Raw genomic sequence first — 24,295 nt, forward strand, 5'->3', positions numbered from 1 at the left:
ACATGCATGTGCATGATCTGTCTGCACACTCCGCGCACGCTCTCTCCACACACTTCGTGCATGGTCTCTCCGCACGCTCGGTCCATGACATCCCTGCACGCACTGCGTACACTCTCTCTGCACGTTGCGCACATGCCCTCTTGCACGCTCGGTGCGCACGCTCTCTGTTCGCTCTCTCCGCATGCTCCCTGCATGCTAACTCCGCATCTTCTGTGCATGCTCTATCTGCATGCTCCATGCACGCTCTCTCTGCACATCGCACGCACGCTCGCTCTGCACGCTCCATCCGTGCCCTCTTGCATGCTCCGTGCATGGTTTCTCGGCACGCTGCGTGCACGCCCTCTTGGACGCTCTGCGATTGCTCTCTCTGTGTGCGCCGCGCATGCCCTCTCGCGCGCTCCGTGCATGCTCTCGCCGCACTCGGCATGCACGCTCGCTCCCAGCACGCCCGCATGCCTTCCGCACGCTCCCTGCACGCTCGTCCCGGCGAGAAAGCCATTAAAGCGACGCCCCAGGAAGACGGGGGACGGAAGAGGGGAGCTCCGGGTGGGATCAATAGCAAATTAGTGACTTTACGCCGAGCTGAACGGTGTCCGGTGGCGGGAGCGGGGCCGCGCTGGTGTCCCCACTCGCTCGCCGCCACCGAAGCGCGCACGTGTCCCCCTCGCTCAGGCGCTGATCTCCACGGCGTTGGCCTCCTCCTGCTCCCGGATGACGTGGACGCCGGCAGTCCGCAGCAGCCGCGGGGCGCCGCGGGAACGTGCCGGCGAACCCGGCGGTGACCTGTGCGTCCGCGTCGAGGCGGGCGAGCGAGCCGGCGAGCGATGGTAACGACGAGTCGAACGCCCCACCGGTCCCGGCGAGCGACCAGCTGCTGGTACCGGTGAGCTGGTGTAACCCGGTTCGACCACGCTGCGGGGTTCGGGCGGCGAATCCTCCTCTGCCTCCGGCGAGTCCTGCCAAAAGCCAAGGGTAGACGAGCGTGCGAAGCGTGCGAGGCCTGGTGCCACCGTGCAAAGCCCGCGCGCTACCGGCGCGCTACCGGCCGCTCACCTTGTCCTTGAGGATGTACAAGGCCACCGGGTTTTTGCGCTCATGCTCGCCGCTCCGCGGGATGCCCTCGGCTGCGTGGAGGCAAGGTGTTGCTTACCGCACCGGCGGCGTTGGCGTTCCCCAACTCGCCGCCGCGCCGGGGCCGGCACTCACCCTCGTGCTTCAGGCGTTCCTCGTCCTGCTCGGCGTATTCGGAGGCTGGTTGCGTCTCCGCTTGCCGTTTCTCCCTGGGGAAGGGATGGTGGATGGGGCAGCACCGGCACTGAGGTGGGGGCAGTGGGGGGACTGCCTGCGGCTCAGCCGGGGAAGGGCCCAGTGTTGCGGTGAGGGTGAGGTGGGATGGAGTGGGATGGGATGGAACAGGATGGGACAAGGTGGGACAAGATAGATGGGATGGGATGGGATGGAATGAGATGGGATGAGATGGGATGGAATGAGATGAGATGGGATGGGATGGGATGGGATGGGATGGGATGGGATGGACAGGAGGCATGGATCAAAGCAGGATGGGAGCAGGATGGGATGGGATGGGATGGGATGGGATGGGGTGAGATGAGATGAGACGAGACGAGATGACACAGAACAAGATGAGATGGGATGGGATAGGTCAAGACAGGATGGGATGGGATGAGGTGGGATGGGATGGGACAGGACAAGATAGGGTGGGAAGAGATGAGATGGGATGGGACGGGATGGGACAAGACAGGAGAGGATAAGAGGAACCCCCTATGGCTCCCACGTTACCCCCAGCCGTACTTCTTGGAGGGTTTCCAGCAGGCGCAAACAGTCACCAGGGTGACAAGGAGGAAGATGCCGCCCGTGGAGAGGATGATGTAGAGGGAACTCCGGCCTGGAAGACAGGAATGAGGGGGGACAACCCCCCACCCCAAAATTTTAGCTGGGAGCATCTGCAATGGATGGCCAGCCCCGGGGGTGTGGGAGGGGGAACAGGTGGCTTACGGTAGACGGTGAGCTTCACGGGGACACTGCGACCGTGGCTGATGGGGTTCTCCACCAGGCAGCTGTAGACGTCGTCGTCAGCCATGAGGACGCGGGTGATGGTGAGGATCTTCTGGTCGGGGGAGAGGAGCAGGCGGGAGTCGTTGCTCAGTGGCCGCCCGTCCTTCAGCCAGGTGTACGTGGGTTTGGTGCCATTCTCATGCGAGCAGTTGAGGGTGAAGAACTCGCTGAGCTCCAGCACCGTCGAGGAGGCCACCAGCACTTGTGGCTTCGAGATGGGGACTGCGGGCGAGCAAGAGAACCATGGTGACGCTGTGTCTCGGGGGATTGACGGGCCCAGGGGATGGGAAGGGGGACATCAAAACCCCACTGGGGGTGTAGCTTGGCTGCATGGGGTGGTTGAACCCCCCAAATCACCTCCCAGTTGGAGAAAGCCCTCCCAGAAAGTGGGGGGGAAGACATCCCATGGAGAACGCAGTCTCCACCGGACGTCCTTCTTGCTCTTACTGTCCACGGTGAGGTTGATGGTCTTCTCGCCAGTGAAAGTGTCATCGGTGATGGACACCTCCACCTCGTAAGCGCCTTCATCGGCCAACTGCAAGGGGCTGATAAGCAACGAGCCATTCTCTAGCACCCGGATGCGGTCACGGTAATCGGGCCGTAGGTTGCCGATGATCTCGGTGCCGATGGACTGGACGACGGTGACGGGTTTGTCACGCTTCAGCTGCCACTTGACCACCGGCTTGTCGGCGCTGGCGCTGGCGTAGCGCACCGACAGCAGCGCCGCTTTGCCCGCCGTGCCGCGGACCAGCGGCGTGGGGCTGGTGATGTTCACCCCCGCCAGGAGACCTTGGGGTGGGGAGACACAGTTGGGCACCGAGTCTGGGCAGGCTGCCTGGTTCTCCGAGGCCGGAGAAAAAGGGGGAACCCCCTCCCGGAGCTGTGCTGAGCACCCCCAAAATGCATCACCAGCACTGGGATGCCCAAGCACGGTGCAAGCAGGCTGTTTGCATAACCCATTGCAAAGATGCATGCATTGCCCTGAAAAGTGCATGGGGGGGTGGGAGCCCTCCCGCACTCAGGCCAATGCAACGCTTTGCAAAAATGCATTCATTGCCCCCAAAACTGCAGGGGGATGGGAGCGCTTCTGCACCCAGGTTGATGCAATGCTTTGCAAAAATGCATGCGTTGCTCCAAAAAACTGCATCAGGGTGGGAGTGCTCCTGCAGCCAGGTTGCTGTAACCAGCGCTTTGCAAAAATGCATGCATCATCCCCAAAATTGCATTGGGGGTGGGAGTCCTCCTGTTGCTGGGTTGATGCAATACTCTGCAAAAATGCATGCATTGCCCCCCAAAATGTGCATGGGGGGTGGGTGCTCTCCTGCACCCGGGACAATGCAACCCTCTGCAAAAATGCACGCATCACCCCAAAAACTGCATTTGGGGGTGGGAGTGCTCCTGCATCCAGGTTGATGAAAACCCTTTGCAAAAATGCATATATCACCCCCCAAAATTGCCTGGGGGGTGGCGGGGGAGAGCTCTCCCATGCCTGGATCAATGCAATGCTTTGCAAAAACAGGTGCATCACCCCCAAAAAGTGCAGGGAGGGTGAGAGCACTCCTGCAGCCGGGTTGATGCAACCCTTTGCAAAGATGCATGCATCCGCTTTCCCAATTGCATGTGAGTGGGAGCCCTCCTGTGCCTGGGTCAATGCAATGCTTTGCAAAGATGCGTGCATCGCCCCAGAAATTGCACGGGGGAGGATTTTTGTATCCTACCCCCCCAGCCCCGTTGGGTGCTCTGGTCCAGCCAAGACACCTCCCCCCCCCCAATGCAAAACTGCATCACGGGGGGTCGGTGCATGTGCATTGCTCCTCATTGCTGGTTTTAAGTCAAAAAAGGGCAGGGAAAAAGTGGAAAAAACTGATTTGGGGAGGGGGGGCTCCCCAAAACAGCCTCTCTGCCTGCAACACTGTAGCCTCATCCCTCCCCCCCCGCCAGCCCAGGGGTCCCATCCGTGAACCCCTATCTGGATGCCGTCATCCGACGGCAAACAAACCCCATATTGAAGAGGGGGGGAGAGTGGGAAAACCAGCTGGGGAGAGTGAAGCAGGAGCAAGAAAGGCTTTAAACAAGCCCGAAAAGTCATGGGACCTATTGGTATGCATCATCCGTCCGTCCATCCTCCCCGGCAGTGCAGAGCTCGGCCCTGAAAACATGCCCCCACCTGAAAAATTCCAGGGAGCCCCATAGGAAAAACCCAGTCATGGGATAGGGATGTGGTTTTTAATGCATCCTTGCACCCCAAGCACCCCCCAAATGCTGCTCTTTAACTGTTTCTTCCCTTTTTTAACCCAATTGCTGATTTTTTCTTGGCCCCAGGTAATAAATTCAGGAGTGAATTAGTAAATCAGGCAATATCCCCATCTCCTACAGCATCCCTGGCTTAGGGATGGAGATCTCCCACCCTTTCTGGCTGGCTTTTGCTGAAAAAAAGCCACCCCAAATCCTCATTTTCCCACTATTTAATGGAATAAATCCCTTTTTCTTTGGAAAAAGGACAGCAGTGGTTTTGGGGTGCCTTGGCTGCAGCCCTGGTGCTTTTTTAGGGTGCAAATCAAAGCCACTGGTGGGCAAACCTGACTGGCTTTACTTTGCATCCTCGGCTCATCTGGAAGGAAACAGGGCCTCCCTAGGGCTGGTTTTGGGTCCAAACTTTGGTAGAATGGTAAAAAAAATCACTGCAGGTGATTTTCCCACACTGGGGGACCCAGGATGGGGCCGTTTGGGGTTCGTTGAACACCCAAATGTGGGTATTTAGGGAATAAATTATGGAGGCAACTAGGGTTGCAGGGGGATGGGGCGAATGGGAGCAAACCTAGAAACGGGGTGAAAAATAGGCTTTTTGGGAAAGCAGAAGGATGGGTAAGAAAATATATTTGAGGATGCTGAAAAACGAACAAAAAAGAGAGTTTGGGTGAAGAAGAAAAGCTGGGGAGACGCTCGGGGCGGGGGCGCGGTGCTGGATCCACCCCCCCAGCAGGACCCGCTTGGCTCTGGAAAAGTGTTTTTCCCAGTTTTTATTTCCAATTTCCCCCCCATTTTTTCCTCTCCCGAGCGGAGGGGATGCTCGACAGCACAGCAACCCCCCCCAACCTCTCCCTTCATGGGGTACCACCACCCTCCTCACTCCCCCACCACATCCTCCATCCAGATACCCCCCAAAACCATGGAAAAATGGGGAAAAAACATGGAAAAATGGGAAACACCCCTACCTGCATGCAGCGCCAGGAGCCAGGTCACCGGCAGCAAGCAGAGGGGAGCAGGGTGGCCCCACGGGGCGGCCGGCGCTCCCCACATTTCGGGCAGGCTGGCCCCCCGAACCTCTCCGCTTCCCCACTCCGGGCACGTCCCTCGGCGCTCCCAGCTTGGAGCTCTGCCCGGCTAATTTTTTTTTTTTTTTTCCTTTTTTTTTTTTTGTTCTTTCCTTTCTCAATAGAGCCCTGTGTCCTGGTGGCTTTCGCCTCCCCAGCGGCCTCAAGCTGACATTTATTTTGGGAAAAAACACTCAGATTTGCAATTTCCCCCCCCATTACAACCCCCCATTTCCATGTTTTCCCACTCCCGAAGAGATGCTCGAGGTCGGGGGCATCACCCCATCAAGCCTGGCTAAAGTTTGCCATCCTCTCTGCGGGCAATCCCATGAGATTCAGGGCTCTGAGCATCCCATTAAGTTGAGGGTTGGTTTTTTTTTTGGGGGGGGGGTATTTTGCAAAGCTGGATACCCCCCCCCCCCCAGTGGAGATCCCCCCTCCCTTTTTTTCTCTTCCCAGGCTTTAAAACGAAGCCGCAGTCGCATCCAGGCTGCGTTCCAGCTTCGGTGCCAATTAGCGCCGGTTCCCCGGGCATCGCTGAATAGGGCAGCAGGGATGCGGGGCAGGATGCCCGGAATCGCTTCCCACCCCCCTTTCTGAGACCTGCCAAACTCATCACCCCAGTGAGCCACCCCGAAGAGGCTCCCCGGCCCCAAAAAAGGGGTCAAGGCCTCCCAGCATCCTGCCCCAGCGGGATGGAGATGCTTTTGGGAGGGAAACGGGACACTTTTTGGGGGGGACGTTATGGGGGGATGCTGTGGGGAGGTGTTTTGGGGTGACTTTTTGGGAGGATGCTGCAGGGAGATACTATAAGGAGGGATTGGGGGGGATGCTATAGGGAGATGCTTTGAGGGACTTTTTTGGGGGTCATTAAGGGGAAATGCTATAGGGGGTGGGGAGGTGCTTTGGGGTGATGCTATAGGAGGAGATTTGGGGGGGGGGACGCTGTGGGGTGATGTTAAAAGAAGATGCTTTGGGGGGTTCGGGGATGCCATAGGGGACGCTATAGGGAAATTTTGGGGGCATTTCAGGGGGATGCTCTGGGGGGTTGTTTCGGGGATGCTCTGTGGGGGGACACAGAACAGTCACCGCCCCCCCCCCCTCCGCCCCTGCCGTGTCCCGCCCGGAGCGGGACTCGAACCGGCGGCCTCGGGGCCGCGTGGGGGCGGGCCGCTGTGCGGGGGCGGGGTCAGGGGGTGCTGGAGCGAGCGGGGGCGGGGCCAGGACGCGCCAGAGGGGCTGGGGCGGTGGGCGGGGCCGGACGGGGATGTGGGCGGGGCCGGGCGGGCGGAAGTGGCGGTAGGCTTCGAAGCGTCGGCTGAGGCGGAAGTGGCGGTTGGTAGGGTTGGGGGGGGGGGGGGGGGGGGTGTCAGGGTGTTTTGGGGAGGGGGGGGGCAAGGGATGGCGGGGTCCCGGGGAGGGGAGGGGGGTGCAGGGGGTGCCCGGGGGGGGTGAGGGCGAGGGCTCGGTTTGGGGGTGCCCCGGGTTGGGGGGGAGGGTTGCAGGGGTTGGGGTTGCCCGGGGGGGGGTGAGGGGAGGGCGGGCAGGGCCTGTGAGGGGGGGTTACGGGGAGATGAAGGTGCAGGAGGTACCAGAGGGTGCCCAAGGGGTGAGGAGATCGGGGGGAGTGCCCTGGGGGGCGTGGGGTTGCCTGGTGGGTGAGGGGAGTGTAAGGGGAGGTGGGGGGGGGGGTACGATGGGCTGGTGGGGGGGCCGGTAGGGGATGGGGGTGCACAGGGGGTGTGGGGAGGTATGGGGGGGTGCTCAGCCGCGAGGGGTTGGGGGTCCCCTGTCAGTATGGGGAGAGAGGGCCGCAGGGCTACAGTGGGGTGTCTTGGGCGTTGGATAACGGGGGGGGTACAGTGGTGTGGGGGGAGCAGTGGGGTGCGGTGGGCATGGGGGGCAGGAAATGGGGCTTGGGGTGGGGGGCTGCGGGTGCAGGTCGGGGGGCCTGGGGGGGGGACACGCTCTCACCTCCTCTGTCCCTTCCCCAGGGCCGAACCCGGCGTGGTGCTGGGATGCTGCCGCCCTCGAAGGAGCGGCTCCGGGGAACCGGGGAGCGCCCGGGGGGGCGTCAGGCGAGACCCCCGCGGCAGAGCTGGCGGGTGCTGGCCGAGAGGAACCAGAGCGTGGTCCCCGTGGGCGTCTGGGTGGAGAGTGCCCCAGGGCAGCCGGAGGAGAGCCTGGCCTTTGTGAGTGCTCTCGCGGGGGTCCCGGGCACCATCTGGGCTGATGGGTCTCACCAGGGATGTCTATAACCCTCCCAAGTTGTGCCAGTAAACCCCGCGGGGGTGATGGGAGGCCAAAACCGAGCTTTTTCTGTGTTTGAAGGCAGTCAGGAACACTGCTCCTGAAAAGAATAATTTATTTTAATGGCTTTTAGTGGGGTCAAAAGCCACCGTGGTGTCCGTGCAGCCTGGCGTCCCATTTACACAAGCCCACAGCATCTCTCTGACTTGATTCTCCTCAAATAAACTGCATTTTTGGGGGAGAAACAAATTGGTTTTAAACATCAGTCAGGTGGGGAATCCAGCCAATGCTCTAATCAGAGCCGTTGTGGTTGCTTAATTATTTGTATTGTGTGCTCTGCACTTTTAATTTTAGCTTTAAGATCTATAAATTTTCAACATATTATGAGAAGCTGCCTTCCAGTGTAGGTGGCACAGCTAAAACTTACCAGGTTTGTGCCCTCCACCCCCCCAGCGTGAGTGTTTTCTCGCTATTCCCGGATGCTCCTTGGTTTATCAGCACCGGGTTTGGAACTCCACACCATAGCTTTGCATTTGAGGTGCCCATGCCATACCCGGCTGACCAGTCCTGCCTGTATTGATGCTGCTCTTCGCCTTCCCTTTCATCTGTAAGGGATGTCGGTGAGCTGAGATTTTATTCCACGTTGCTTATTTAAAAAAAATAAATAAGTTGAATGTTTCTGGGTCTGGAGCCAATCTCTGCTGTACCCTGTTAGAAACACTTAAGAAAATCTTTATCAATGCCTATCTCGGGGATTTCTGCTTTGAGGGTTATTATAAGAGGACTAAAAGTGCATTAAATATAGGATGATGAGTTCAGTCCCCTGTAATTAATGTCTAAATGTTACAGAAGCTCCTGCCCTTCTGAGATGATTTATTTCCATATTGTAATTTAAATCCTGAAAGGTTGAGATAATATATGGAAATGAATCATCTCCATATTTCACATAACTTCCACCTTGGCACCGTGAAACTTCTGGGGGAGCCGAACTCTTCCTGACTCCTTCAGGGAGCCTGGGCGCTCCTGGTCCTCCCTGGGTGTGGGGGCTTTCAGGTGCCTTCAGGTGTGGATGTAGGTGCACAGGGTTATCAGAGCTTATTTAATATACTTTTATATGCCAGCGGATCATGTTAAAAAAATATATATTAATGCCTGCTATATCCGAATTGCTAATGAGGTTGCCAACGGGACATGGAGCAAGCTGTCGATGGCACCATTTCGTGTAGCTCTGGCTTGGTTTCATCATTATCAGTGCAGATTTCTCCCCGTCTTTGTGCTTGTTTGGTTGTGCTGACCTTGCTTTGCTGCTGGTCACATTCCTGGCAGTCAGTGGGATGTAGGGAGCACCCGATCCAGCGTTTACTAAGTTGAGTCGAGTTCAGACTTGCCCCTTTCCTCCATCCATTCAGACTCTGATTTTTCTTGCTTTAGGCCGTACTGCGGTGACAGCCAGGAGAGCAATACCAGTTTTCTTAAACCGTGGTAGTATCAGGATTGCTTGGTGTGACTTCAAGTGAGAACCTTAAAAAAAAAAAAAAAACAAAAAACCAAAAAAACCCACCTGATTTTATTTTTTGTTTTTAGGTCATTGCTTTTAATCTTTTACTTCAGATGGTAAAAATGTTCTTGGAGCCTTAGCCATGCCTGTGCTGTGCTCTGCAAACTGCTTCCCTGATACGCTTCCAGCCTTGCTCTTGCAGAGCAATAATGGGATTAGAGGCTGGCCCATTCCTTTCGGATCCAGGCTTTGAATATTTGAGCATCCTTTCATGGGAGCAGGAGCTAGGAGTTGCTGTGTGACGCTGCCTTATATTTTCTTTCTGTGTGCGTTTGCAGAGAGGTAGAGGTGTGCACGTTCCGTATCTGGCTAGCTAGATTCGATCCAAGCTCATAATACTTCAGTAGACATTGTGCAAGCTGTTATTGCACAGATTTAGAAACAAAACATTGTTAAGTTTGCTCTGGATGCTGCTTTCCTGGCTTGTAGATGCAGATGTTGGAAGGGAAGATGGAATACAAGCTGCTATAATGCCGCAATGTAGCAAAAAATTGTGTGAAATCTGCTTTCACCTCTTGCAGGCTTCAGCATTTCAGGTGGAGGAGGAGCTGAAGGAGCAGCAACGGGAGAAGGCAGCCAGCCTGAGACGCTTCCAGGGAGAGGTGAAGCAGCGGGTGAACCAGCAGGTCAGGATGCGAAGAAAGCAGCAGCTGCAGAAGTCCTACGAAGCAGTAAGCAGATCTCTGTCCCTGCCTTGCCAGGAGTCTTGCAGGAGAAACTCCTCTGAAACCAGTGTAAATCAGACAAAAACCCACTAGACCTCCAGTCAAGGTGTTAATAAGAAAAAAAAGAGGAAACTCATGGTCGTGGCAGACCCCGTGGCTGCAAACGGTGTCGCCTCAAGCGAGGTCAGTGTGACACCTTGGTTCGCTCTGGCACTGAAGGTGCTTTAAGCCCTTTGCCTCCCTGCAGAAAGGTCACTGGCTCTCTTGGGCAGCAGCAGAACAGAGTCCCGGTGCTATGTGCAGAATTGTGCGGAGTTTAAAAAATAGCCAGGCCAGAGTTGTGAATGATGTGGGTGTCTCCTGACTGCATTTGAAACAAAGCAGTTCATTTCTGCTATCCCTTTTCCAAATAGTTCGCAAGCAACACTTTCACGCTGTCTCCACATTCCCATTTTCCCTGTGGGCTTGTTTTAGGTTATCCTGTGAATATATTTAATCCTTTGTGCTTCCAAACAACTGCCAGGGAGACTTGCCAGAAACTCACTGTGGAGCAAGAAGGGAACGCACTGAAATGTCAACGGTTTTGGCTACCCCTGGGGTGTTTGGGCTGTTTCCAGGGCTTGAGAGGCATGGTTGAGTGGGGATGTCCTCACGTAACTCAGCTAGCACCGCTTCAGCCTGAAAGCCTGCAGATGCCTTCAGCCCCTGAGAGCCCGCTGGCTCTTTGCACCCCTCTCAGCGTGGAAAGCAAAAATGTCCATCCAAAGAAATGCCACCAAACTGAGCCAGCAACTCCCGCGCAACATGGGTGATGTCCTGCTAGGTGATGGTTAGAGATTTGCATGTGGCCTTTTAACTCTGGGGTCCGTGTCCTGGCAGGCAGAGAGGGAGAGCTGCGTCGCCATGCAGTACTCAGACTCCGCACTGCGCTTGACGCCCCGGAAGAACACATGCCTGTTTCGGAGCCACCTCGCGCCTGCCATCTGCGGTCCTGGCGCTCACACCCTCCCAGCACAGCGGCAAGGGATGCAAAGTGAGCCGTTCCAGCGGCAAGCTGCCAAGGTGAGCAGTTCTTCTCCTGCATTTTTCATCCCTGCTTCATCATGCCAGATGCTTGCGGTGTGAAATGAAGAACAGGCAATGTTTCTTTTTCTTTTACAACGCATCCCTAATATTTGTTTTTAATGTCGAATGAAACATTGGCTTACATTTTCACTCTAGTTTACTGACTATTGTTGTACTCCTCCATAGCACTCATCAGAGCATCAAAACGGGTAGTAGATGTCTTCCTGGAGGATGCTGTGGTTGAACTTGCCCTGCTGCTTGTAGATGCAGTGAATTTTCTCTCTGCACACAGGGACTTGTTGCTGTGCAGGCATGTCGTGTCAGAGAGGTGGCACTAGGTGGTGCCACCTCATTGCAGCTTGTCTCCTGCAGACTGGGAGTATGGGAGTGCGCAATCTTGGAAAACCTGCCTTTAGGGACTGCTTTAAGCTTTTTTTAATAGTGATGCTTATGCTGCATTTGGCATTTTATAGAGCACATGTGTTCACCTAGGAGCGGGCGTTATTCTGGTTGAAGTACTGCTTCCCTTGGGGTGGAGAATCCCTTCTGCCTGGACACTGGCCAGGACAATCAGGGATCTGGGACTTCTGGCATCTCAGCAAAGTGATTTGGGAGCAGATGAGCTGTAACCAAGCCCTTTACCTTGCCTGGATCAGGATTTCAGTGCATTGGGGCAGCTCTGAAAGACACCTTGGGTTGCGGGTTACCTTATACCTATTTGTGAAGCTAAGTGTCTGTCGAGTTGCACTCCCTTGATAAAGGACCTCGGTTGGAGCAGGGTACATTAGGAGATCTGTTCTGTGCAGCTAAACTTGGTGGAAAGCAGCTAGTGACCGCTTCTTTCATCTTGTCTTTACCATCCCTCTTCGTGGCAGCTTAGCAAAACCATGAAGCAAGTTCGGCGCAGGCTGGCGTCCTGCAAAACCGTGCCCCAAGTAGCGGGTCCCCCCGAACTCCCCGGCGGCATCTGGAGGCGAGAGGTGAGTGAGGGGTGCCTGGGGTAGGGTAAGAGGAATTACCTTGCAAACTGGTGAAGGTCTGGCTCTAATTAGCAAATCCAAAGTTCAGTGAGTTTCTCCAGAGTTAAAACAAACTGGGCTTTTGTGACCCACCTGATGATTAGCGTGTGCCTTTTGGTGGCCTGAGGGTTTTGTCCATCTGTTCTTGCTGCCTTTCAGAGAAAACAGCAGGATAAAGTGGGTGAAAACCTCTCTGTTTGCAGAGACTAATAAGAGAGAAACTAGGAAACAAGAATTTGAAAAAGATTTTTTTAAAGGCTGAGATTGTGATCTGGGAAGAATGCGATGATCAGCCCTCCCCTTAGGTGCCTTTATTTCTTCAACAAACCTCAACAACTCTTCCCCTTGCATCAATCCCTTGTTTCATGTGGGTGGCAAAGATCTGGAGGGTTTTCCTCACCCAGTGCTGGCTTCTGGTAGAGAATTGTTGGCACGCATCCGCTTTCCTCAAAGCAGAGCATAGGACCCACGTAGGGAGGTCAGTCCCAAGTGCCTCACCTTTTGTTCTGTTGAATTTCATCCTGCTTTTGTCACTCCGATTCTCAAGAACAGCTTTGTATTGCAGCTATTATCCTGGTTTCTATGCCAACACCTTTCTTAAACTGATGTACTTTGTCCATCCTGGAGAACACCAGCAGCAACCCCACCTGGTATTTTGTCTTGCTGCCTCCTCCGGAGCCAGTTTCCTGCCCGTCTTGCAGTTCTTCATTCCCATCTCTTTCTTGGGTTCATCAAAGGTGAAGTAGATCTTGGCTGGCTGTTATCTAGAAAATACCTTTTATATAAGGGCTGGTCCGGCTCTTCCTCCTCTGTGTGCTGTTGGATTTCTCTTCAAGGAAGTCAGCTTTGTGAACAAGAGTTACAGAAACAGTATAATTATGGGCTCAAAAACCTTGTTATCCATTTCCAATGCTAAACATACCTTCTGTTTAAGTCCTCGATGCATTGAGGCTACTCAGCAAGATGGAGTGATTCATTACTTTGCTATTAGCAGCACTAAAGCCGCGCATGAATAATACAGCTGCTGCCCCTGCAAGCCAGGGGGTTACAGAGATAGCAAGGGGGATGCGTGGGAGTCCCATGGCGAGTCATCCACAGCAGTGAGAAACAAGGCTGGGAGGGATTGGGGGCCATCCTCCCACCTGAACCTTACTGCAGCTACAGTTAATCTATGCTCTCTTCAAACCTCTGGCAAGGAGGATTTAACAGCTTCCCTAAGCAATTTATTCCAGGAGGGATATATTGATTTATTGTGTTACTCTGTTTTATTACTCCAAGATAGTAGAGGGAAAAAAAAGCTCTAATATTAGTCTGACTCTTTCTCCCTGTCTGAAGGTTTGCCATGTTCACAGCTAAGCAGGACAGCAGCTTGTTCCCTTCTCTTCAGATGCAAAAGGCTGGCATGGATTTAACCACCCTGCTAATTGCTGCCATAGTGCACTGCCTTGCCCTTTGCCATAGTGCACTGTCTTGCCCTTTGCTTTTGTCCACGTAGAATTTTCTTGTGCTGTCTATTCCAGCTGATTTCTCTGGTTTGAACTCAAGCATTTTTAGCCTGTTCTCAAATACTTCTGCAACTTCAAGTGGCTTGGTGGGGTCTAAATGTAATCAAGATGCTTCTTTCTTCTGTCATCCAGGCCAATAATGAAATTAGCAAGGAGAGACCACCTAGTTCTTACTCTATTTTTGTGCAGTGAACTTCTGAGACTGAATCTGGGTAGTGTTTTTAATCAGTATTGCACTTCCCATGTAACAGTTTCACCTAACAGATATTTCTTCACACAAGTGTTGAATTAGGCCATGTCAAAAGCTAAACTAAAATCGAGATGTCTTCTGCGGTGCTTTGCCTGAGGCCTCTTTCTTCTATTGCAGGAGAAATTCAAACCAGCTAGACCTGACTTGCTCTTGACAAATTTATGCTGGTCGCTGCTTATCTTGTTTTCTAGCAGCTTACAGGCAGTTTGCAAGGTGATTTCCTCTTGTTTTTCCAAAAGTCAGGCAGTTAAACTCTTGAGGCTAAAATCTTCTTAGTATTTCCTTTTCCCCTCCTTTATTTAAAGATAGATGCTCATTGTGCCTTTTTCTGATAATCTGGACCTCCACAGATTTCGGGGAGAGGCTTGGGGAGACAACTGTTAGCAGCTTGTCTGCCACTCCTGACAGTAATCCAGGGCAGGTCCTGCCTGCTTAAAAACCTTGGCTTCTAGGAATAATCTGACTTCTTCTTCCCAATAATAATAATCCAAGATTTTTCTTGCTGCTGCTATTAGCTCAGAGCAAGCCTTTGGCTGAACATCAATGCCCAGAAGCATAAAACACTGTTGTTCTTGGTGTCCTCTGATAGCTGTCCTTCTTGAGTAGGCGAGTCCTTTAGTCTCTTTTACTAAAGCCTGACTTGTTGCCTTGATCCCTCTTGTTTTACTTAGAGCTTTGGCCTTTCTGGCACTTGTTTTGTTTTTTTGTCCCTGTGTGCTTGTGTTGTCTCTTGCGTGATTCCTTCAGTAATCTGACCCGTGCTCCACTTCCGCTGTGCTCCCATGGATCACAGGCACAAGAAGAGCTTGGGATTTAGCCAGGGTTGTCTTGCACTGCACTGCTTGTCTTGCCACTCTAGCTGGGTAGTTTGCATTTGCTCAGTTGAAAGCAACTGTTGCTTCTCCTTGAGTCCTGTTTTCCGCATTTTTCTTCTTTTTTTTTCTCCTTCTTCCCTCTAAGGAGTTGCATTCCCTGCGATCAGTAATCTATGTTGCCAAAATCGTTGCTCTTCATCTCTCCCAGAGATTTCTTTCCAGGTCAAAAACATTCAAAGAGTTTCCTCCCTGCTTTCCCAAGCAGATACCTAGGTGATAATTGCATGGACATTACCTGTCCGGTGTTTCAGGTGATCCTGTTCACCAAATCTTCAGCCGCTTTGCCTTAGGGTTTTGTAGACTCCTGTAGGTCCCCAGCATTACAGCACCCAAATTCCTTTCCCCGACAGATCATTCCCCAAAGTTGGCTTTTTTTCCACAGTTTCATTTCCTTCTACCTTCAGGGCTTCAGAACATCCGTACAAAGCAATAACTTCCTCTCTATTCCCTTGTCCTCACTGAAGCAGCTCTTCTGTGTTGTGTTTCTGTCATGACAGGGTTGATAGAGTAATTCCTATGCCTATCAAATAATTTTGTGTTCAGACTAACTCCAGGCTTTCCTCCATTCTTCCTGTATTGCCGCAGAGCCATCTCAAGGGTTCCCTGGTGTGACCTGCTCTCCTCCTGTTGATCCATCCTCTCCCTCTGTCAGCAGTCCCACTCTTCCCTTCCTAGCATGCTGAAGGGACAGCAAGGCAGGGAAAAAAAAAAAAAATCCTGGCTCTGAGCTTGCTTCTGGCGTTTTGATTTTTTTAGTTTGCAGGAAACAATCTGCTGCCTCTCAAAATATTGTTAATTGGCACCAGGGAGCCTGCCCACTTCCCATCTGAAGGAGTACACTACGTACTCATACTCCAGTGCCACTCCAGAGATCCCACCACCCCCCAACTCCTTGCAGTTGCAAAACAGTGCCTAGAGAGGTCTTTTTCCTTGTCTTTCCTTCGCCCTGCACACATCTGTCCCTCTATTTCTGTGGTTGGTGAGTAGGTAGTTACGAGTTACCCTGCTAAATTCAGATTTTTCTGGCTCTCGTGCCCTGCGGTGATGCTTGAACACGTTGCATTGCTGCTCGCCAGATCTCAACTGACTCTACAGAATAAGCACCCTCGGGTTAAAGCTACTTCTTAACTGTGCACGAGGATGTTGAATTTGCCCTGAGCACCAAAGCAGCCACATTTGAATTCCAGATTTACATTCGTCTCCTCCCTTCTCCAGAAACCAGAGTCTTGCAAGACAGCCATGGTGCCCACAGAAGATGAGAGTGAGGAACTGCTTCTGGCAGGATATCATGATCTGCCAGCTGAACTGCAAGACCAGGGGACAGCCCCGCATCAGGCTGAGCAAGACGATGACTTCTACATCAAAATTGAATTTGAAAAAGTAAGACTCGTATGGGGCTGGGCCAGTTGGTCTTAAGAGGTTCAAATCGTTGGGATTTGGGTTTATTTCAGCAGAGTCGGTGAGGCTGCTGTTGTAGTAGAGCAGTTGCTCCCTCAGGCCTGGTTAACTCTTAAGCCTACTGTCGTCAAAACAGGCTCGAGAGCTGTGTCAAAGCTAAGTGAGATTGGCGGCTTCTGTTTCACTGCTTTCATCTTACAGCTGTGGCTTCAAAAGGGGTTTTATTTGTGCCTGCCTCGTGATGCCAGTTGGCTGGCGCTCAGCGGAAATCTGAGTGTGTGCAATTGCATCGTACGCTTAACCAAACTCCAGACTGTGGCTGGCGGGACCTGCAGCTGCCTCTGGTCCGGCTGCCCTGCTTGGAGGCAGCAGCGGGGTGGAAGAGCTGTGGGTGGTGCATCAAATCAGCTGGAAACCTCCTAGAAAAGAGGAAAAAAAAAAAAAAAAAAGAGCTTTGCATCAGAGGAATGAGCTGGCTGTGACAATTCCCATGCCTTGGGCTGGTGAAACACCTCCCTTAGATGTAGCTTGAATCTGTCTGCTTGTGAGGACTGAGCTAATGTATTTATCGATTCCTCTTTTGTTTTCAGGCAGACTTTCATTAAGCATCTGAGGTGTTGAAACGTTTTGCCCTGATTACCTGGAGTAGTTAGCAAATACTTTATGGCTATAGCAGCACGTGCCCAACCTTAGCTGGTGATTAGTCCAGCTAGGAGCAGAAATACTGGCTTGACAAATATTGAGCCGAGGGAAGAAGGCGGAGCTTTACGCTGAGGTTTTGGGAGATGTTGGCTGTTGAATTCCTCTGACGCTTTTGTTATTTTTATTATTGTTATTTGTATTATTGTTATTTTTTTGCACTTCAAGAAGTTTTAATGGAAGTTTGGGAAGGAGAAGTGTGAATCCGTATTTAAACTAACCCTGGGAGGAGGTTTCTGGTTATCTTCAGAGGTGTTTTGACAAAGCTTTGGTGCTCAGGCTCCTGCATAGAGATGTTACACGTGTCCATCCTGTCTATAGTCAACCTATATCCCCCCAAAAAAGCACAGTTCATAGGTAGGTTACCTTTTGAGGACTGTAGGGATCATGCCTACGTGAGGACCCACCTCCAGCAAGGAGTATTTTGTTGAGCGTAGATGAGAAACTTGACCGTAAAGGTGCTGATGTGGGTCTCTTACATTATCTTCCAGTTCTGTGATGGATCGGTGAAGGACTCAAGCTTGCCTGAATCTCCTCAGAGGCTGCACACCGATTACCAAGCTCCCCTCGTACTCTGGGCTGGTGCAGACCAAGAGGAAACCAAGAAGCAGGTTTGTCCGCTGGAGCCAAGTCCTCATTGTTTCATCTCCATTTCAGGACTGAAACGTATTGAGCATAGGGGATACTGCTAGCTCAGATAAGAAGCCTCAAGAGCAGCCTTAATGTGTGAAGCATCTGCTAGGTTTATAAGTTTGTCAGCGTTGATGGTGTCTTAGGTCTTGGGCAAACATACCGTGTTCTTTCTTAACATCCGTCGTGACCGTAAGTGCAATCATTACGTGCTCCTCCCGCAAAATCTGGGATCTGAATAACATCGAAGGGTTGGAGGAGCAACGGGCTTTGTTCATTTTGCCTGGCAAAACAAAGGTGTTGCTTTCTGTAGTTGCATGGAGAGAGACAGAGAACCTGCCAAAAATGCTTAAAAAAAAAAAAAAAAAAAGAACAAGCTGCGCTTTATCTTGTTTGGGTATAAGGCTGGGAATGTAAGGTTTCTAACATATCAGCACCTAACAGGGATCGGGATCGTAGCTTTCAAGTACAGGCTGCAGACCTGTTGCTGAGTGTCTGATTTAATGACGAGAGCTTACCAGCCTGCAACCAGGACAGTTTGGCTCATGCTAGTCTAGGTGATACAAAGAGATGATGTTTCTCTTGGATGCCTAAAGGAAGTGACTTTTATTTTCCTGCTTCCTTCTGACATGAAGAGGAACACTTCCTCTTCTTTCGTCGGCTTTCTTGAAGCTTACCGCGTAAAACTGGAAAGGACTTCGAAAGAGTTGTATTTTTTTGTTGTTGTTTCTTACGTGCATTTTTCCAACAAGCTGATCCAAAATCCAGTTGTGGTTTCTAGACGGTGTGACAGCAGCTGGGGCTTGTCAGGCTGCTCCTTCCCCCAGCGGTTCCCTCTGCCCCTTGTTTTTTATCTCTGTGGCTCTGCTCCACCCTGAGATAACTGGTTTTGCAGCACTCTCTTCTGCGTGGGTTTTTTCCATCCAGCTTTGTCCACTTTCAGCCTGGTGATCTCTCCTGCTCCTTTATCTCTAGCTGTGCAGGGCTCTCTGCTGGGTGAGATGGACAAACTTAGCCCAGAACTCTTGGCATTGGTGAGGAAAAACGCACACCTTAAACTTTTTGGCATCGTGGAGCTCAAACTAGCTGTGTACTGACCAATTCCCATGTGGGTGGGAGGGCTTTTGGTGTGAGCTTTAGCCAGGAGGTTTCCCTCCCCTTGCTGCATCAGTGGAGTTAAGCCAAAGCCTAGACACGAAACCTCTTCGTAAGCTTAGATCCAGCAGGGCTCTTGGATCCCTGAACCACAGGACTCCCTCCTGTGTGGGATTTGTTTCCTGCAGGGCTCTTGGATTTGTCTCAGCAATGACTTTGCCACCTCTGTGGTTCTCCTACATGTAGTGGGTCCAGCTCGGTGTTGTATGTTCATTTTTTTTGGAGATACAGGCTTCCAGTGAACCACAGAGGACCACCGGTCCCCAGGTGGATCGAAATTCTTGGACCGTAGCTTGTAGCGTTCTGGGGAAGTGGGTTGAAGTGGGAACCAGCTCTTTTACCCCCAGGAAAGCGAGAGTTTAGGAATTTGTCAGATGACAGAGCTTCCATCCATAGGAAGGTTCAGTTGAGGGATGCTGATACAAAGCTCTCTGATGCTCTGAGACATCTTGGTCCTCCTCTCCTAGCTAACCACAGTCTCTCCAGTTTCTCAGTCCTGGGGCATGTGCACTAGGAGATGTTTGAGGATCTCTTGGGGAAGGATCAAGGTTTCTATCCTGACAGATATGCGCTCTAGAAATCAAGCTGGGCGCTGATATCACTCAGTATCAATCCCAGCCTGTTCCCAGCTGTCCTTCTCAAAGGCGCCTCTTCTTTCCCACAGCGTCAGTATGAGTACCTGAGATACAGGCGCCTCTTCATGAACATAGAACGAGAGCAAGTGAAGGAACAGCAGAGGCAGAAAGAGAGGCAGAAGAGAATCACCGAGTGAGTATGTGCGGATGAGCGCCAGTGTCTTGGCGTCACCTCCTTCATCACAGGCAGGGCCACCCTTAAGGCCGGAAAGGTCTTGTGTGCTTGTCTGGTGTGAACCAGGCAATGGGATTTTTGAAAGCACTTCTGCAGCCCAAATGGATGGATTGAAAAGGCCGCTTTATCAACTTTTTAAAAAGCAGAGAGTGTGTTTCAAGAAGCTCCGCAATACCAGTGCCAGTTATAAAGCCTGAGTTACCTCCTGGGTTTAGTTTAGTGCCCAATCTGTTAACCCTGGGGTGGGATTCATTTGACCAACCCCCACCAAGAGACACCCTTGGGCCATGTCGAGTCCTTCAGAGGTGCTCAGCACTTGTCTATCTACTTTGTGAGTCCCCTGCAGCTTGGGTAGGAGTTGGGAACCAAAACATCAGGCTGGGAGAGTTGCATGCAGCTCACCAAACCGTGACTCTTGGGAATGGATCCCAAGTCCCTCTGCTACAGTCCGTGTTTAGAAACTTTGGGGTGAGGTCACGTCATTGTTGTTGTTAAACTGATCTTATCTCTGGGGTTTTTAATATCAGACCCTTCACCCTCACAACTATAAATGTATATAGTGTATTAAAAAGATTTCCCAGCATTTGTTCCAGAGTTGAAAAGTCAGTATCTGTGTAAAAGTATCAGTACTCATTTTGGTGGTTTAGTCGTCTTCTCCCTTTTAAGGCGTTCGTTAAGGAGGAGCTCTGCAAATTCACACCAGAATAGGAAAGAGACTCTAGGCTTTTTTTTTTTGTCTCTGCCTTGCTCTAAAATAAAACGATGTAGCTCTGACCATCTTGGTCTCTAATGCCTGCTCTGCAGTGGGCAGGTTTTGTGGGAGCAGGACAGGCAGGCACCCGAGGGCAGGATTTTCATGGTCACTTTTTGGAGAGAAATTGCCAGTCTAAAGAAACGCTCATCCAGCCACATTCCTGACATATACATTGGCACTCGGGAGCTTCGGAGACCTTTTCCTGCCCTGCAAGTGCTGGTGAGACACCAGGGATTTCCTAGTTAGTGTGATATCTTTTTATTATGTTTTTTTTTACCCCTGGTTACAGGGGCGCTGCTAGAGCTGCAAGCTGCTTGGAGCGTATGTGGAAAAGGGCTGGTTTTGTAATTACTTAGCGTAAAGCCTTAAGTCGGCCTTGGCCTTAGTTTCTGTAGCAGAAGATTTATGGTGGGGTAGTTAAGGCTCTATTACCACTTCATTTAAAAAACATTTTGGAGTTTATAACCTGACTAGAGAAGTTTGGCTTCAGCACGTTCCTTCTGGATGTAAAGATTTGACCCCCCAAATGGAGTAACATCCGAAACGTCTCGTTCGATTACGCTTTCTCCCCCTGGCTTCTACCCAGCCTTGATTTTTATTTTTTTTTTTTTTTTTTTTAAATTCCTTTTGGCAGTGATCAGCCTGTAACATGTTATTGCATTTGGTACTCATCAGCGGGAATAAAATGGCAGATGCTTCAGTTTAAAGTCTTTGTGCTTTGTAATTGCCGCTTGTCAAGGGAACGTGCTTTGTGTTTGGTGTGACTTATACAACCCAGATTCCACGGAAAGGACTGGAGTGCTGTGTAGGTGCAAGGGCGATTGAGGAGATAGAGGAAGATTTGATTAAAAATGCTTCTTAAAGCCTATTTTGGAGTAGGTGTGGGATCCTTGGAGCTTCTCTGCTGTACCCAGCACTCTTCTACAGCCCTGTTACGTTCCCCGTCCTGGAAGCTGCAAGGACAGCTTACAGTAGGATCCAAGCTGCCCCCTAATCGGAAGAAGTCCAAAGTGGGGAAGCTGAGCTGTTGGCCCTTCCTGGTGGATCTAAAAGAGCCCAGCCACCGCTCTTGGTTTCAGAAGGACAGAAGAGCAGCTCTTTTGGGGAACTGCAGGTGGCACTTCTTCAGTGGAGCACGTGTGAATGTGATGCGGGAGGGAGCTGGAAGGAGAAGTCCATGATGGTGAGAAGACTAGCAGGCAGGAGGAGGTCGAGGACAGGATCATCTAGATCCCCTTGCCCTGAGCTTACAACCAGGGGCCAGCAGGGAATGGAGGTTGGGATGGAGAAGCTCCTTCTCTAAGCATGTGTGTGCCTGCAGGATTAAGAGCAAGAAGGAGAACCATCGCCGGGTGGAGGAGCAGAGGATGCAGGAGACAGCCAAGCAGCAAGAGCCCTCCCCAGGAGAGGGAGCCTGCGAAACCCTGGCCCAGCTTAAACTGGAAGAGAGGAGAATGAAGAAAGTTAAAGAAAAACAGCAGAGAAATAAGGAATACGTGAGGTACGGCTGGATCCCCTCTCCTTGTGCAGAGCCGGGTGTTACTGGCAAAGGTGAATATTTTATCCCTTGCAGGTACATTGAAGCTCTAAGAGCCCAGATGAGGGAGAAGATAAAACTGTATAACATCGACTTGCCCCCGCTGTGCTCCTGCGGGTCTGATTTCTGGGACTCCCACCCGGATACCTGTGCCAACAACTGCATCTTCTACAAAAACCACAAAGGTAGGAGCTTCTGCTTCTGGAGAGGAGGCACTAGACCTGGATCTCTGGTTATATAGGAGAAATCAAACGTGGCTAGATGTTTCCGTGGTCCTGGGCTGCTGTAGAGATGCTGTAGAGATGCTCCTACAAATATACTCCTGAGAGGGCAAGTCAGGTGCTCTGCTGCTTGTTTCTAACTCAGCCTTTTCCTCTGTCCCTTCAGGGAGCTTAGTGGCATCCTCAGCAAAGCACCAACCTCTATAAAGCGTTAAATAACACTGGTGTAATACATATGTAAGTTGGTAGGGGGAAAACCATAAGGAAAATGCTGCAAAACAGGCTCGTTAAGGGCACAGAAAACCTCTTTGCCTTAAATCTTCTGCTGGGAGGATGCACGAAGGTGGTGGAAGTTGTCTTCGTTAGGTGACGAATTGCTCTGATCTTGAGTACAGCTTGGAAAAATACCTGTCTGAGCAACTGGGAGTCATCTTCTAGGGGTAAAAAAAATAGAGAAATTGGGGCTTTATGAAAAAAATCTTTAGCTTTCCTGCTTTGGCTTGCATACTGCTTCATACTCAGGACCATGCAGAGTGTGCAGACAAGCATGTGGAAAACTACAGGCATGTCTGTTTATCTTAAAAAACAGTTCTTCTCTCTCTGCTTTACAGTAAAAGGCTGAAGCTGAGCCCAGTTTCGGGCTGTAAGTGAAACTCTCATCTCTTAACGCTGCTTCTTTCTCCCCTTCCTGCTCAGCCTACAGCCACGCTCTGCAGTCAGTCATCTCGTCCTGCGAACCCGCAGATGGGAGCCCCTCGGTGAGGCTGCAGCTCCGAGACCTGGCCGCTCTCTGCGCTCGCTCGGGGAAACATCTGTGACGAGGGCAGCCACATCCCCCATCCCCCTGGTGTATTTTGGCGACTGTTGTAAGTAGAGAGCAGGGCTGTGCCTTGTCCTGCCTGCTCCTGCCTGTCCCTCCGCTCCATCTGGCAGGACGGTGCCTTCGCTGTCCTACTCCTGGGGCTCAGGTTTAAGCTGCATCTCTCCCATTTCGCTCCGTGTGCGTGGTTGGCCAGACCAGGAGCGTGGGGCGATGGTCAGTGTGAAGGAGCCGATTGATCCACGGGGCTGGTTTAGAGGGAGGCACTTGAATTCCGGCATTCTTGCAAAATAAACTGTTTGCAGTTGTTGTTTGTCTCATTAGGAGTGTGAAATCAGAAATGAGGTGCCTGGGGTCATATCTCTTAGGGTTAGAAACCCTTGTGGTTTCTAACCTCTTCCTTCCCACTCCCCTTCTCTCCATTGTTGTGTCGCTCCCGCCAGCCCCTGCCTCTCGGGTCACGGTCCAGAGCCAGGTATTTATTGCTCCTTTGCTTTCTTCCAGGTGAGGACCTCTCCTCCATGCTCCCACAGCCTCTTATTTTGCTCCGGAAAGGAGCTTTTTCCTAGGAACAATCTGTATTTAGCCTCCAGGTCAGTGACTACTGTGCTGCTTCAGCCCCTCGGCAGGGGTTGCTGGACCAAGATCATTTTTACCAAAAATTACACTGTTTGGGGTAACATGGTCCTGCATGGAGGTTGCACCATAACCTGTCATTAATATTTACTGCTTGCCAGCCGCCGTCCTGTCACCTCTCCAATATTAACCACAGCAGGAAGGATGGGCGGCCAAGCGTGCCGGATTGTTTCTTTTGCCTGTTACCATCCTGCCGGGTGCGAAGCAAACCCACGACCCCGGTCCAGAGGTAGCGTGGAGGTGCCGAGCCAGGGGATGCTCCTCCGTTCCCCCTGGAGAATCATTCACCAACTTATTTGTGGCGGCCGGTGCTATTTATTAACCGCTATTTGCGTCAGGGGAAGACACCGTGGACCTAATAAGGGGTGTTGAGGTGGATTTGTGAAGGGCAGGATCTGGCCCGGGAGGTTTTTGCCTGTGCCAGGGCTGGGGAAACAAAGGGCTAAAGCTGCAAATGTGTGTTTTAACTGATTTCAGGGCAGGGCTTTGTGCTGGGGCAGCTGAGGACAAGCGTTTCCTTGGCAGGTCCCCAGGCCCTTGCTCACGCACCGTGGGCACCCCTGTTTCCAGCTCTCTGAAGGGGTCGGAGCAGCTCCCGAAGGGTGGTGGGCTGGTTTGGGGCTTAGGTCAAAGGAATGACGGTTAAATAAAGCCATTGCTGCTCCTCCACCTCACGATCTGGCTCTTGCTTGACTCTATAAATGGGATCCTTTGAGAGCGGGTGGGGGAGACAATTTCTCCTGGTGTGAAACCTGTGGGAGAGGACAGCGGGACTCCCCAAATCCCTGCAAATAAATCCAAAAGCAATGGCTGGGGCGGCTTAGCTGAAATCGGGGCACCAAAGCCCTTTGGAGGGCGAGGGAGCGGCAAAGTGAAAACCGGCCTTTTTTTCTGCTGGAAAAAACAGCATCATCTGGGGAAAAACCCGGAGCCCGGCAGAGGGTACCGGCTGCAGGTGAGCCCCCCCCCACCCCCAGGACTTGAGCCCTCCTTCCCCGGTGCCAAACTTTGCTTTTTTCCCTCCTTCCCGCCGGATTTGAAGTCCCGATTTTCGGTTTAGG

General features: G+C 52.0%; 2 protein-coding genes across 7 annotated transcripts; one reads left to right on the top strand and one right to left on the bottom strand.

The window, feature by feature from the left end:
• Nucleotides 1–251: 251 nt before the first annotated feature.
• On the bottom strand, nt 252–5,495 carry HEPACAM (hepatic and glial cell adhesion molecule). The gene is made up of 7 exons (XM_075036724.1): nt 5,289–5,495; nt 2,521–2,862; nt 2,014–2,295; nt 1,810–1,903; nt 1,207–1,280; nt 1,054–1,124; nt 252–956 (listed from the first exon to the last, which is right to left on the bottom strand). Exons 1-7 carry the CDS (start codon nt 5,371–5,373, stop codon nt 669–671), a joined length of 1,236 nt encoding a protein of 411 aa, XP_074892825.1. The 5' UTR covers nt 5,374–5,495; the 3' UTR covers nt 252–668.
• Nucleotides 5,496–6,680: 1,185 nt separating this feature from the next.
• On the top strand, nt 6,681–23,923 carry CCDC15 (coiled-coil domain containing 15). Of its 6 annotated transcripts, XR_012651509.1 has the most exons (13): nt 6,942–6,996; nt 7,382–7,579; nt 9,717–9,866; nt 10,740–10,922; nt 11,801–11,905; nt 15,790–15,954; nt 17,163–17,282; nt 19,121–19,224; nt 21,342–21,521; nt 21,594–21,742; nt 22,475–22,644; nt 23,103–23,191; nt 23,336–23,922. XR_012651509.1 is itself a non-coding variant. In XM_075034993.1 (12 exons), exons 2-11 carry the CDS (start codon nt 7,406–7,408, stop codon nt 22,594–22,596), a joined length of 1,452 nt encoding a protein of 483 aa, XP_074891094.1. In that variant the 5' UTR covers nt 6,681–6,722; nt 7,382–7,405; the 3' UTR covers nt 22,597–22,644; nt 23,103–23,922. The 6 variants fall into 6 exon arrangements, 4 of the variants coding, with proteins under 4 accessions (XP_074891094.1, XP_074891095.1, XP_074891093.1 ...); XM_075034993.1 differs by lacking the exon at nt 6,942–6,996 and adding an exon at nt 6,681–6,722 and having other exon boundaries at nt 23,103–23,922; XM_075034994.1 differs by lacking the exon at nt 6,942–6,996 and adding an exon at nt 6,699–6,726 and having other exon boundaries at nt 23,103–23,922.
• Nucleotides 23,924–24,295: the final 372 nt, after the last annotated feature.

This window comes from Buteo buteo, chromosome 9 (assembly GCF_964188355.1).
Source record: "Buteo buteo chromosome 9, bButBut1.hap1.1, whole genome shotgun sequence".
Classification (NCBI taxonomy): Eukaryota; Metazoa; Chordata; class Aves; order Accipitriformes; family Accipitridae; genus Buteo; species Buteo buteo.